Raw genomic sequence first — 15,573 nt, forward strand, 5'->3', positions numbered from 1 at the left:
CCTTAATTTATCCTCGGAGTTTTCTTACATCAGTATATAAAAAGCTGCCTCATTCTTTTCTGCAGCCGCATAGCATTCCATTGAATGATATATGTGATATGCATTTTAACCAGTTTCCTATGAATAAATGTTGAAGCAGTCTCTCTATTATTGATACTTAAAACTTCTCAAATACCTTGTATGTAGACAGCACTTTGGATGTGTGTAGACAGCACTTTGGATTTCTGTAACATGCATTCTTAGGTAAGGATCTGGTGGTCAGAAGTTTTCACATATGCAATTTTGACAGGTACTGTCGAACTGTCCTCTAGGAAAGTTGTGACAATTCAAACTCCTACCAGCAAGTTATGAGAGGGATTCTTCTGCACAGGCTTGTCAAGAAACTATGTTCAAGCTTTTGGAATTCTGCCTAATAGACAAAACCAGTATATTTCTGAGCAGCTTTAATATACATTTCCCTTAAAGTGAATGATTTTGAAAATATTTTCATTTTTAATTCCTTTTTATGAACTATTTCCTCACATTTCTTGCCTATTTCTTGTCAAATTCCTTATCAATTTGTATTTAGTCCATTGTCTGTAATGTGAATGATGCCAATACCTTGTTGCTGTTCTTTGTTTTTTGCTTGCACTTTAAATTTTTTTTCTATTTTTAAACTTTTTTTGTCATTCAGACATTCTTGGTTGAAAAAGCCACCATTTTCTTTTTCATTTATGGCTTGTTTTATGTATTTTTGTTATACTTTAATGCCCTTCCATTTTGAGATCATTAAAGAATTCTCCCATTTTTTCCACTACATTTCATTTGAATTTTATTCCGATGCATATGACATAAGGTAGAGTTCCTCCTTTATTTTATCTTCTTAAAGCGTATTTTAATTTATTTTAAGAGATAGACAGCAAGCAGGGGAAGGGCAGAGAGAGAGAGAGAGAGAGAGAGCAAGAGAGCCAAGTAGGCTCCCCTGTGTCAGTGCAGAGCCAGATGCATGGCTCGAACTCACAAACATGAGATCATGACCTGAGCTGAAACCAAAAGTCAGAAGCTTAACTGACTGAGCCACCCAGCACCCCCTATTTTGTCTTTTTAAATAGCTAACTATATGTCCCTGATCCGTTGTTTTAAAATCCTTAGGTGATTTTTTTTTTTTTAAGTAAGCCAGGTGTACAACTTCCAAATGTAATTAATACTAAATTGGATGAGTTGATATGTTACCCTGATTGGATCAAGGTTCTCTGGGCATGTATATTGGGATCTTTAAATTCTGAAACTTCAAGGAGTAAATTTCCAAGTTGGCTGCTACCACCATAGTCTACCTACTTCTATCCACTGGAACCACCATCACCACCACTGTCATGCCTCAGAACACCTGGGAAGAGGAAGTAGCTTCTGTAATCCCATCAGTACATACCCTCATCAACATTAAAGTCAGCCTTCCTCTCCCACACCCTAATCTTACTGCACCAAGTTTGCTATTTCAGCCAATAATCCTGCTCATAATTTTAAAACTTCAGAGGAACAACACTGTATATCTTCTTAAATAAAAGGCAGCTACTTCTGTCTTACTGCACCTAATGAAAACATGAACCTTAATTAACACACTTATCTTCTCATGCAAAATAGGTTATGAAATTTTCATGAATATTTATAGCAATTTGTTGACCTGCCCTCAAAGGTGAATTAACATTGTTCCTTCTTTACATTGTTTACTTACCTGGTCAAATTTATCTATTGCCCAAAAATAATGCAAAAGAAAATCCCGCCAATTCTTTTGAAAAAAAAAAAAAATCAATACATACTTAGGAACTAAAAAATGTTCGTAACTTTTTACTTAGTAACCTACTTTCTGGAAGTCTTTTCTAAAAAAAAAACTAACTAAAATTAAAATATGAATGTTTTAAGAATATCTAATAATTTAAATATTAGAGATAATGTCTAATCGTTTGGAAAGAGACAAAAAAAAAAAAAAACTTTGAGTAAACTTAGGCAGAATCACCAGATGGAATATTACATATGAATCTAAATGATACATACAAAGTATTTATATCATTTCAAAAGTATACTCAGTAGTATACTCAGTAGTAGTAGCAGAAAAAGCTCTGTCAAAGAAGACACATGACTCACCCAAGAACACAGAGTTAGGGTTACAACCCAGCTCTATCTTATTCCAACACTAATATTCTCACTGTTACCCTTATTGGAAAAAAAAAAAAAAGATACTTCCATTCACCCTCATTTCTTACCTTCTGCATCCCACCATACACATGTGTGAGTTATGCAGCTTAGTTATTAAAAAATAACATTTAATAAAAGGGGTATAAAATAGTGTGCACCTTCCTGATTTAAAGTATAAAAAGGCAGGGGCAAAGCTTGGTGGCTGTCAGTTAAGCCTCTGACTCTTGATCTCAGCTCATGTCATGATTGCATGGTCATGAGATCAAGCCCCATGTTGGGCTCTGTGCTGACAGTGTAGAACTTGTTTGGGATTTTCTCTCTCTCTCAAAAAGAAATAAACATTAACAAAAATTAAAGTTTATTTCTTTTTGAGAGAAAGAGTGAGACACAGTGTGAGCAGGGGAGGGCCAGAGAGAGGGAAACACAGAACAGGAAGTAGGCTCCAGGCTCTGAGCTGTCAGCATAGAGCCCCAGGCGGGGCTCGAAATCACAGACCGGGAGATCATGACCTGAGCTGAAGTCGGACGCCCAACCGACTGACCCACCCAGGTGCCCCAAAATAAATAAATATTAAAAAACCTTAAAATAAATTATAAAAAGGTAGGATAGAAAAGTATATATAAAGACTAAGTAACAAGTATGGAAAGGAAACAGATAAGCACTACGTGAAAATAAACAAAAAAATGCATTTACTAAAATATTAAGAGGCTTTGATTTCTTTTTTTTTTCCAGCTGTTTTTAGAGTGGGCATAACTATCTTTGATAATGAGAAAAATAATAAAATTCATTAAAAACAAATTCCTTATCATGCATTCCTGGTTCATTGAAAACTATATAGAAGTGATGTGTAAATTACTGACTATTCCCTGCAGTACAAGTTACTTCTTTATTACCAAAAAAGTGGAGGATGTGAATGAATTTCACCCACACCTCCATCAATCATCCTACGCTAACATTCAGAAATCTTGTATTAAAACAAACTGAGTGAAAATTAGTTTGTTTAAACAATTGGGGAAACAGGGAATTTCTGAAATTCATCAAGAAGGATGTTTTGAATTGTACCTACACTAGATGTTACCATAAAGAAAGATGAACGTTAGTCCTAGGAAATGTTCTATCTTACCAAGACATGTCCATTATTAGAAATTAAGAAACACTTAATTCTCAAGAGATTATCAAACTCTTTATCCTGAAATACATATTTCAAGTTTTTCCTCAGTGGCAAGTGAGGTTCGACCACTAGCTTTCAGTAGTTTCCAATTTCTTAAGGCAAGATAAAAATGCCCATGGGCAACTGTAGAGGTCAAAGACAAAAATATGCAGAAGTTACCTTTTAGACCAGGAACATGTTAGGGAATAAAACAACCTTTTACTCAAAAACAAAAACAAAAAACCACTTGTTTTCATGTGGTTTGAGATACACTTAAAATGAAACAATGTAAATATTCTCAAGGCCCTAAAGCAGGTAACAATTTTTACAAGAAGCTTGTAATGTTTCCAAAATATTCATGATTTAATTTCTCATCTTTGTCCCCTGCCAACATACTGTGGATATGCATGTCAATTTCTCCACCCTTAGACTTAACATTTTCTGTCTAAGGGCACACATTATCACTAGGTTTTCACCCACAGTCGTCTTTGTTTGGATCTTCTTGCTTGGTCTTATGTTAGCAGTTCAAACATAGATGCCACATCACCTTTCACAATTGGTGAACTTCAGATCACCTGAGCAAAAGGGAAAGGGAACTCTTGTTTCAAATTGTATTTCTGCAAAAAGTCACTCGTGGAAAGGGCTTCCTTTACTGTTCAGGAAATAGGCGGCCACTCGTATGGAAGTCTCTAATGCCTGCCTCCATCTGACCTTCAGAACTAACCTTTCCACCTTTAATTTTTCAGATTATCAACATCGGTATTCACTTATATTATAAACTTCTCACATAACGTGAGCACTTTATACATGTTGTTTCAATCGTTCCTGACCAAAACCCTGCAAAAAGCTCTGTCAAAGAAGACACATGACTCACCCAAGAACACAGAGTTAGGGTTACAACCCAGCTCTATCTTATTCCAACACTAATATTCTCACTGTTACCCTTATTGGAAAAAAAAAAAAAAGATACTTCCATTCACCCTCATTTCTTACCTTCTGCATCCCACCATACACATGTGTGAGTTATGCAGCTTAGCTTAGCAGGAAAGAGTCTGATGGATGGAAAGCAAAAAGTTGTGGAAAAGAAAAATGGGGCAACACTAAGGGGGAAGCCTAAGATTTAGCAGAAGAAGGCAAATTTCAACTCCATGGGCTATCCAGTATTACAAAGACCCTTGTTTGGCAAGATGCAGGGCTAATGAATATTTTCCTAAGTGGTCAAGTGAGACTTTCTGGAAAAAAAGAAAAACATTTAAAAAATTAAAAAAAACAAAACAAAACAAAAACAAAAACAAGAAGCTAACAGTAAGCCACATGACACCGGTGGATTTGACTCTCAAATCAGAGAAAATATTTATGTATCACTAAAGCAATGAAACATACTTCTTTAATTGTTAGGAAATTTCTAAAATTCATTCAATAAAACACTTGCCAGATTAGGGATGGTTGTTCAAGTCTGACCCTTAATTTGTATCCATCTTCTGTGACTGCTGCTATGTTAAAAAACACTATCTTTTTTTTTTTAATTTTTATTTAATTTATTTTTTAAATTGACATCTAAGTTAGTTAGCATGTGGTGCAACAATGATTTCAGGAGTAGATTCCTTAATGCCCCTTACCCATTTAGCCCATCCCCGCTCCCACAACCCCTCCAGTAACCCTCTGTTCTGCACGCTTAAGAGTCTCTTAGGTTTTTTGTCCCCTTCCTTGTTCTTATATTATCTTTGCTTCCCCTCCCTTATGTTCATCTGTTTTGTAACTTAAAGTCCTCATAAAAACACTATCTTAATACAGTTATTGTATATGGTTTTGATAATACATAATTATATTTTTAAATTAAAATTAAAAAGGTAGAATGTAAATAGAAATAATTAGTTTACCAGGTTAAGAACTCCCTGAATACAGGGACAGGTAAATAGAACTTTTAACCCCCAGTGGCTAGCTTAGCATCTGATTTAATATACTTGTTCAACAAATTGTTACTACATTAGTGACAAAATTTATGGAAAATGGGATGCACCTTATCACCATGATACTTTGAAACACCTGTCTTCCTCTATTTTTCATAATAAAATGCCCAGGTAAGTCGGGGTTCATCCATAATGCTTTTTTGGGCTCCTCTCTCCCACCCCGATCCTTCCATTGTCACAATTTAACATATGAACTTGGACTTCATGATATTAATATATAATTATTTCATAAAGATTTATAACATCTTAATTATTAATGTCAGGGCATTGGGGTAGGACTGGAGAGGGTTCTAATCCAAGGTCTAACATAATGCAACTGTGTGATCTTGGGCAACTGACTATACATCACTGACCATCAGTTTCTTCATCTGGAAATGGGTTTGGATAGTTTTTTAGGACTATCATGTGATTTTAAATGAAATATGTATTTAATGTATCTGGTACACAGCATAAGTGCAGGCTCTCAAAAATGGCAATATTTAAAATATCTTCCATGCTATTCAGTACCAACTCAGAAACATGATAAACATTTTATAAATACATGTGGGTTGACTTATTCAAATGTCTAGATTTCAAAAAAGTATAGTAAACGTCCATCTTACTTTTTGGAGAATATGCAGATCTATCACCTACATCTCCAGATATGACAATAAATTGAATATTCAATCAAGTGCTCTGGCCTCTGAACCCTATGCTTACTCCCCCAAGGACACTGCTTTACGTGCGTCTATGCTATTCCAGGATTCTCACTTTACTACTGCTGTATTTACTGCACATTGCACATTCTGCCTCAATTCAAAGGCACTGAACTCTTGTAAGGATGAATGACCAACATGTACTATTGATGTCTTGCTTAGTTCTTACAACAGTTTCCCAGTCATGTAATGTCTCAGCTCTTTGATTCTCCCACCTGTATGTGTGGGTTTGTGCCATTGGAATTCTGCAGAGGGCAGACTGCCACAGGTAGTGTGAATGAGATATGTACAGAGTGAGAAGAGGAGTCTCTATGATCTCCTCACGAGAAGAAATCACTTTCCCATTAATACTTTTAGGGAAAGAAAAATATTGCTTTACCCTAAGAAATTAATTAAATGGGTTGACCTAGGTCAATTTCACCATAGAACTGACCTGTCCAAGTCAGTCACAGTAGAGGTAACTAGGCAATGTGAATCAGCCAGGAAAGAGCATCACTTGAAAAGAACCACAGCCCATAGGACTCCCAAGCAGGAGCCTTGGCAGCTGTCCATGGTGCTGAACCCCTCCACTCTTTTCCTGAATTGCTGAATTGTAAAGTCTCAGATTAGATAAGGACACACACTGGAGAATTGTCACTAAAGGAAAGGCTGCTGGAGTGCCCATGAGAGCTGGGCAGGGAAAAAAAAAACAAAAAAAAAAAAAAAAAATGAAAAAAAAAAAAAAAACAAGAAAAAGAAACAAAAAAACAACTACCTCTTTCATTGGCCTAGCACTATACTTTAGCCCACTATCTTGGATTCTTGGATTCTTCCTCCCTCATTCCTTCTCTCACCCTCCTGCTTCTCCTCCCTCCCTCTCTGCCTCTTCCTCTTCCTGTCTCTCTTGCTCTCTCTCCTTCTCTCTCCCTCCCTGTCTTTCTTCTCTCCTTTCCTCTCTGCCTCTTTATTTCTTCCTCTTTCTCTCTCCCTCTCCCTCCCTTTTTCTCCCCTCATTCTTCTCTCTGCCTCTTTCTCTTTCTCCCTCCTTCCTTCTCTCTCTGCCTCTCTTTCTCCCCCTCCTCCCTCCCCCCTCACATCCATCTCTTCCTTCTTTCTTTCTATTCTTGATTCATTTCTTTTACAAAATTTAAAATATTAAGAGGTACACATGATCATGCATAACATGAATTCTTTCTATTCCGGAGGCTGTGTGGCAACATAGAAAGAACATGAATTTTGCATAATATGTAAAATGTTTATATAAATATTTAAGAAAAAAACATTTGAAAAATATACTAAAGCATTAATAGCAGAGATGACTGAATTGTAGGATTTCAAGTGACTGTTTTCTCTTAAATATAATGATTTTATTTTTTCTTCAGATTTTCTAAAACTGACATATATTTTATAATCTTAACATAACAGTGAAAAAATGGATTGGATATAATACATTTTAACAGTGGCGATACCTTATAGCTAACTGTGTAAACTGAAGTGATTTATTCTTTTTGATCTTAATATTCCTTATGGGTAATTGGGCTAATTTGGTTTGTTCACCTAACAGGGCTGCTTTGAAGATTGGCTAGGATCCTAGCACATTGTGGGGATTTTATAAATAGCAGGGCACCATCATAGGAGAGAGAGTGGCACATGAGGGAGCCAGGTGCACAGGCTTGGGGTGAGCAAGCCCAACGGTAACAACATGCATTGTGCCAGCCCCTGCTATTTTAGATGGAACCTCCTTTTTCCAATGTATTCATTTTTAGGCAGGTGTTTTCCTAAGTTCTGGAGCTATAGAAATGAACAAATGTTGTCCTGCCCTTTTGCAATCTACATGACAGATTGTCTGTTATGAGCAAATCAAAGCAGTTATCATCCCCTGTGCCCTTAACTTAGTGCTTCCAGAGATCTGCTGCCTATTTGTGAGGTAGGAAGGGGTAAGGAACTGATACGTGGCAGTGTCTCTCTAGAGAAGAAACATGCAAATTGGCACTGATTTATAGGAAAGTTAGGTGGCTGCTTCAAATAGGGAAGTACAGGGAACACTCAAATCCACAGCATTTCATTTTCTAAGATGAAGAAATTCTCAAACTATGCAGACTAGATGAAGAACATATTCTCACTACTGAATCATTCACTCAATGAGGTTTTACTTTGTCACCATCCTGATTAGAAAAACAGGGCACATGGAATCTGGGGAAAAGAGACTTGCCTTGTTTTTCATTGCAAGGAATAGGTCCTATTTATTTCATACACCATTTCTTTTCAGGAAGGTTGGCATGGAGAAGAGTACAGGGCATTTGGATATTGTTTGATGAAGAAATGAGCAATATTAAGAGCTTATCTTTGGGATCCTTCATTAGGTTCACTTACTGACATGGAATATTAATTTATAATATTTTTGGTTTTCGTGTCCATGCTCTACAAGACAGTTATTCCTTAGCCCCGGATTCTACATAGGTAAACAGAGGCTTGTGGGTTATGTGACTTTCCCCATAACAAATAGCTGGCACATGTCTGCAATGAAAACAGTTCTGTTGAGTGACCACACCTACTCCTTTCCATCATCCAATACTGTGAGTGAAACTGGTTTGCAACACTGGATTATGCATGCTGGAGCAGAGCATTGTAGAGGGACAGCATACATAATTGGGAATGGCAGCAACTGGCAGACTGAGTGTCATCAGAAGGCGCCTGCTCTGGCGTTGACAAATAATTGTAACTTCACTCACGACGCACAGTGCTCTCTGAGGCATGGCCAGTTGAGGGGCCCCACTCCATTCATCCACAGTCCCTTCCTCAAAATTGAAGGCCAGTTAATAAACGGATACATCTTTTGCTGAATATGTGTATGCCCGCCCTTCAGATAATTCATTGTTGAGTTGCTTTTGCATGTATGTTAATACAATTAATCAGGTTACTAGCAAATCCTCTTGCTGCTTTCTTCTGGGTAAAATTCTGCTTCTAAGGATGCTTTTGGTGGATATTTAATCTAATGCACTAGATGTCAATTTTATGAATTAAACTTGGGATTCCAGATGTTTTCCCTGTTACCCCTGCCAATATTCACCATGGTGGGTAAGAAGATACTCAGAAATGACTCAAAATAGAGGCTTACATAGTTTGGCTTTTGGGATGAGTCCACACTAATCTTTATTCTTATGTCTCTCCTCCTAATTGTGAAAGTATACTTGAGATTTTTTTCCAGCTTTCCATGCAACTTGAACTTACAAACTCAATTCTGCTATGACTGTCCTTCTTTACTCCGATAGCGAATACTTAGTGATAATTATCTTCCACAAGTACCATAACCGTCCCTTTCCCAAATGCTAACAAATATGAATGAGAGGCAGGGAATCATTCTCATAAGGAATGGCACTTGCTGTTCCTTCAGCATGGGCTCGTGGTTTTTTTTGTTTGTTTGGTTTTTGTGTGTGCGTGTGTTTTTTTTTTTTTTTTCTTTTGGTTTCTTTCTCTACGGAAGAGCTGTTAGGTTTGCTTTTGCACCTCTGGGAATTCTGCCCCCTGCCGTCAGCACTTGTTTCACTCTTCCTTCAGAAGTACCTTTGAGCACACAAAGGAGGCTGTTCCTTTCTCTTTTGTTCCCTGGAATAGGAAGTTGATTACAATGATGGCCTGCCTGTGGTGAGGCCATGCTGGGTGCCAGCCCACAGGAGGAGGCCAGTGTCCTCAATGCACAGAAGGCAGGAGGACATTCTGTACCAAATTAACTGGTATTTGGCAAGTCTAGGGTTCATCCTGGCACAACCAGGGCACTTGAAGGAAACTGTGTTTGCCTAGAAACTTAGACTTTCCCACTATACATATAACCCTCTATCTCCCTTCAACCAGAAAAAGGACAGAAAAACAGAAAGATAAAGAAAGAACAAACGAAAGAGAGAGAGAGAGAGAGAGAGAGAGAAAGAAAGAAAGAAAGAAGAAAGAAACCAAATAAATTAAAATGCGTCTTCTCTATTTTTCTCCTGGGATTCAACTTTCATAAATGTACCAATTTATGATTGGTCATAAATATACCAATCAGAATAGATTATGAGCAAGCTTCATTAAAATATATGTTCATGGGGGCACCTGGGTGGCTCAGTCGGTTAAGTGTCTGACTTCAGCTCAGGTCACGATCTCGCGGTCCATGAGTTCGAGCCCTGCATCGGGGTCTGGGCTGATGGCTCAGAGCCTGGAGCCTGCTTCTGATTCTGTGTCTCCCTCTCTCTCTGCCCCTCCCCCATTCATGCTGTCTCTCTCTGTCTCAAAAATAAATAAACTTTAAAAAAAGCTGCTGAGGATTCAACTCAGTTTAAAAAAAATATATGTTCTGGGGCGCCTGGGTGGCGCAGTCGGTTAAGCGTCCGACTTCAGCCAGGTCACGATCTCGCAATCCATGAGTTCGAGCCCCGCGTCAGACTCTGGGCTGATGGCTGGGAGCCTGGAGCCTGTTTCCGATTCTATGTCTCCCTCTCTCTCTGCCCCTTCCCCGTTCATGCTCTGTCTCTCTCTGTCCCAAAAATAAAATAAAAAACGTTGAAAAAAAAATTTAAAAATATATATATATGTTCATGTGTGTTAAATGTGCTCAAATTAAATTCTATTACTAAAAAAGATAGATGATTGATAGATAGATAGATACATAGATACATGATAGCAATGAACTTGTAGAGCTCCATACTTGCCAATTCTATCTTGTTTCAAAGAATGCTATGTACAGCTTAACTATTTCACAAAATGGTAATTTTTTCTTCTCTGACAGGTGAAAGGGGAAAACACCACTTACACCGAGCTCCAGCAATTTTCACCTGATAACACCTGGGCAATAAGGAACTGTGACCCACTACAAAATGGAGTTCCTGCTATCTCTACATAGAAAGGAGCAAAGCCTGACCCTACCCAAGTTGAGGTGTAGGGCGAGCCTCCCCTTCTGGAGCTCCAGAGTGATGTGGTCTCCACGTTGACCTTCTCCATGGAACAGGACCCCATCTCCTTGCATGCTCTTGAATTTCAGAGAGATCACATCTTTGAGAGTGCTCATCAGCTTCTGATTGAACCTGTACAGAAGGGAGCTTCGGCCATCAAAGTCAGCGACATCTGACTCTGGGCAGAGAGAGAGAGAAAGAGAGAGAGAGAGATCAGTTAATATCCTCATAATTGCTCTTCCTGCTTCCCATCTTAGTTTTCCAAGTTATAGGAATGTTCTTGACATTGGGAAGGTCCCATCTCAACAGGAAGCATATAGACTAGGCTCAACTTAATTAGACTCAAGGGGGATTATTCATTTATAAGCAAGCATCACACACTGAATCAAAGTGAACTGATTTGTAGCCTGGAAGTAAAACCCCTCATTAGTGATATGTCATATTTTGCTTGAGGGGACAGGGTGAGAATACCATAAGTACCTACATCAGGCTCTACAGTGTCAGGTGCCTGGTAGTAATAATCTCTCATGATTGACCTTCATTATCAATTTGTTTCCGATATCTGGAGCCACTTGACCTCCTCATCTCAGGTTCAAGGTTAGAGATGGAAAAATACAGTCTATCATTCCACAATTAACTGAATAGTACTGTCTTCTTGGAACCTGTGTTGAAAAATATTGTGAGGTCTCCTCTGAGTTCAGTAGAAAAGAATATGCGGTAAAGGAAAACTTGCTGTTTGTACAGGGAAGGCAAATATATGGCACCCTTACCATCCCTGACTTATCCTGTGTCAGTGATAGCTCTCGTTTCAGTTTTTATATATAAAAAGTGTTCAATTACTATTGTTAAAGCAAAGAAGAGAAAGTCAAGAGAAAGATCGTGATTTAAATCAACTCAGTTCGTAGATATGTATAAACATATCTGAAAATTGTATGTCAAAGTGTTAATAGGGATTCTCACCTCCCCAAAGAAATTATAGAAATGACAAGTAAGTATATGAAAAGATGCTCCACATCATGTGTCATTAAGAAAAGGCAAATTAAAACAAGAATGAGATACTGAACACTGACAACAAGAAATGCTGGTGAGGATGTGAAGTGACAGGAACTCTCATTCATTTGTGGTAGGAATGCAAAATGGTACAGCTGCTTTGGAAGACAATTTGGTGGCTTCTTATAAAACTAAACATACTCTCATCACACTACCCAGCAGCCTCACTGCTTGGTATTTACACAAAGGAGTTGAAAACTTATGTTCATGCAAAAATCTGCACATGGATGTTTATAGCAGCTTTATTCATAATTGCCAAATCTTGGAAGCCACCAAGATGTCCTTCAGTAGGTGGATGTATAAATAAACTGGTATATCGAGACAGTGGAATATTATTCAGCACTAAAAAGAAATGAGCTAGCAAGCCATGAAAAGACATGAAAGAAATTTAAATGTGTATTACCAAGTGAAATGTGTCAATCTGAAAAGGCTACTGTGTGATTCCAACGGTGTGATGTTCTAGAAAAGGCAAAATTATGGGGACGGTAGGTTCACCAATTGTAGTAAATTCACCATTCTGGCAGGGAATGCTGACGACAGGGGAGGATCTGTATATGTGGAAGCAGGCGGTATGTGGGAAATCTGCATACTTAACTTTGCTGTGAATCTAAAACCACTCTTTAAAAAAGTAAGTCCTGGGGCGCCTGGGTGGCGCAGTCGGTTAAGCGTCCGGCTTCAGCCAGGTCACGATCTCGCGGTCCGTGAGTTCGAGCCCCGCATCAGGCTCTGGGCTGATGGCTCTGGGCTGATGGCTCTGGGCTGATGGCTCGGAGCCTGGAGCCTGTTTCCGATTCTGTGTCTCCCTCTCTCTCTGCCCCTCCCCCGTTCATGCTCTGTCTCTCTCTGTCCCAAAAATAAATAAAAACGTTGAAAAAAAAATTTAAAAAAAAAAATAATAAAAAAGTAAGTCCTTAAAAATAAGTTAATAGAGACTCTACTTGGGAGGTGTTCTATGTTATTTTCACATTAGTTTTCCTATTTTTTTTTAATTACAAAAACTTTTACAACGAACACTTATTACTTTTACAATAGAAAAAAATCAAGACTATTTAATATAACTTGAAACAGATTCATTATTTACCATCTTATGTGGGTGGGACAGTGGTGAATGGTGTATGGAAGGGGTGGGATTGGTCTTATTTGAAACCAAGCACTCGGGGCGCCTGGGTGGCGCAGTCGGTTAAGCGTCCGACTTCAGCCAGGTCACGATCTCGCGGTCCGTGAGTTCGAGCCCCGTGTCAGGCTCTGGGCTGATGGCTCGGAGCCTGGAGCCTGTTTCCGATTCTGTGTCTCCCTCTCTCTCTGCCTCTCCCCCGTTCATGCTCTGTCTCTCTCTGTCCCATAAATAAATAAAAACGTTGAAAAAAAAATTAAAAAAAAAAAAAAAGAAACCAAGCACTCATAAAAACTCAATTTTTCATTATTCATCAAGCAATTAAAATGCTCGGCTTGAGCATACACAATGATAAATTAAGTATATTATTTTGGCCAAGGATCTAGAAACATTCTTTGTAAAGCCAAAATTATGAAATGAAAGTAAAAGTGAAATCATACTTTTACTGTAATTAGTTTTAAGATGCAATTTAGCAATTTATCCGTAAGGAACAAAGTGATTCAAACCAAAAGGTTGCTGAGGACTCCTTAGACCCTAGAAAGAAATACTTCAGCTACAGAGGTTTTCATCAATTCCCACCTCCCTTAGACCCTTCCCATACCACCCATCGCTACCCCTACACCTGTCCCCTGAACTGGACTCCTATCCAAAGCAAATGGAGGCCACAGACAACAATATGTCATCAGTTATGTTGTAATGAGTCCATGCGTAGATAAGGTCATGGATTTTAAACAATGATAGTCATAGCTTGCTAGCTGAGTCACCTTGGGCAACTCTATCTCTCTGAGACTTGATTTCCTCCTCTGTAAAATGGGGTACTTAACATTCTTCAGAGAAGACTGCAGTAAGAGTTAAATGTGCTAATACATATAAAGTGACAGTACGTACAAAGTGATGCCATCATGTCTGACACATTGTGTTACATCAATGATAGGTAGTAGGGGTATTAATAAGATTGGAATGACTGGAGGGACCTGAGTTCCTAACCAGTCCAATCTGGTGGTCACACTCCACTTTCTCACCCAAAATGGTGCTATTCCATTTTTCCATTTTTTGAATCAATGGATTACTGCCCAGGGGATGCCAAGTTTGCCCCAGCTTCTCACACTCTATTTGCAATTCTTCATGAGTGCTGGGTGCATACATTATGAATCCATACTCTCTTCCAATTGTCCCCCTCTGTCACTACACCAGACTCTGGGTAAGAAACTGGGTCCTTAGGAGCCTGCTGTTGAGTGAATTGATACAACACATACTATTTATGGACAGCCACACTAGTATGGGCTATTACGAGCTCTAATAGAGAGTAACCCAGCGTTATGGGAACAGAAAGCTGAAACACTCTATTGTCTGTGGGTGTGGGACAAATGCTTTCATGAGTAAACAGGGAGTGTGTTATTACTTCACAGACACACCTTGTGCCCTGTGTCTCAGCTTGAAGTACACAGGAACTCTCTCCACTCCACGGCCCTACTCCCCTCCCTCCTGATCCATCACAGCACTTATGACCTGCATTATGTTCCCTCTAATGTCTGGCTAATCTAGTAACTAGATCAACTAGTGTTGATGACCTAGGTTACCTCCAAGAAAACACATCTCCCTATTGCCACGAAACCTAAAGGAGACAGAGGCAATCGACAGGAACAAAAACAACAAATATTGTTGGAAGTCTAACAGTCCTGGGTTTCAATTATGGTCTTGCCATTTATAAGCTGGAAGACTTGAGGCAACTCAAGTGATGTCTTTGAGCTTCAGTCTTCTTATCTGTACAATAGGGCTAAGCAAAGCCTACCCTACAAAGTCGTCATGAGAATTCCATAAACCGTACCTGGAAATGAAGAGTCAGTATCTCACACCCCTCATCTCATCCATCATTAATACAAAGGCATTACTTACAGTGGTAAAGATTTGTGCATGGTATGAAGACGATCCAAAGAACACAGTTGATTCAGTATCTGTCATATCACACTGAGCAGGTATGCATTCAAGCCTACATCATCACCTTCATAGTCTTAAAATAGCCTTGTAACTGCCGTCCCTGATTGTACGTTTGCTACTTCCCTCTGACCCATTCTCTCATCTTCATAAAACATAAGTAACATTACCCATCACCTTCACTGAAGCCCTTCAGTGAACTCCCTTTACACTGAGAATTAAATTCTGTCTCTGAGACTTCCTGTAATCTGGCCTTCCTGCTTTCCCACCTCATCTTTGACTTCCTTCCCCAACCCTGACTCCACTGTATGCACAATGTACTTTCAACGTACATGCATGTGCAACGTAGGGGGTCTGGATATGTAGAGAGCACACGCCATGAGCCCTGTGATGTCATGTATATCTATAACTGTATCTGTATCTGTATCTATATGTATATCTATATCTGTATCTGCATCTATATCTATATCTATATCTATATCTATATCTATACAGATACAGATATAGATTTATGTGATCTTGATTTCAATCAGCCTATGAGGAACCTACTATTTGGGTTCCAGTTTTACAAGTGAAGAAACTG

General features: G+C 38.7%; 1 protein-coding gene across 1 annotated transcript in view; it reads right to left on the reverse strand.

The window, feature by feature from the left end:
* Positions 1-15,573, reverse strand: part of CNTNAP5 (contactin associated protein family member 5) — a 777,640-nt gene that overhangs the window by 391,899 nt on the left and 370,168 nt on the right. The window contains exon 5 of the mRNA XM_040474651.1: positions 10,866-11,069. Within this exon, the coding sequence (XP_040330585.1) occupies positions 10,866-11,069 (204 nt within the window). The remainder of the gene's footprint in view (positions 1-10,865; positions 11,070-15,573) is intronic.

Source organism: Herpailurus yagouaroundi, unplaced genomic scaffold (assembly GCF_014898765.1).
Source record: "Herpailurus yagouaroundi ecotype Mexico unplaced genomic scaffold, PumYag 140, whole genome shotgun sequence".
In the NCBI taxonomy this organism is placed as follows: domain Eukaryota; kingdom Metazoa; phylum Chordata; class Mammalia; order Carnivora; family Felidae; genus Herpailurus; species Herpailurus yagouaroundi.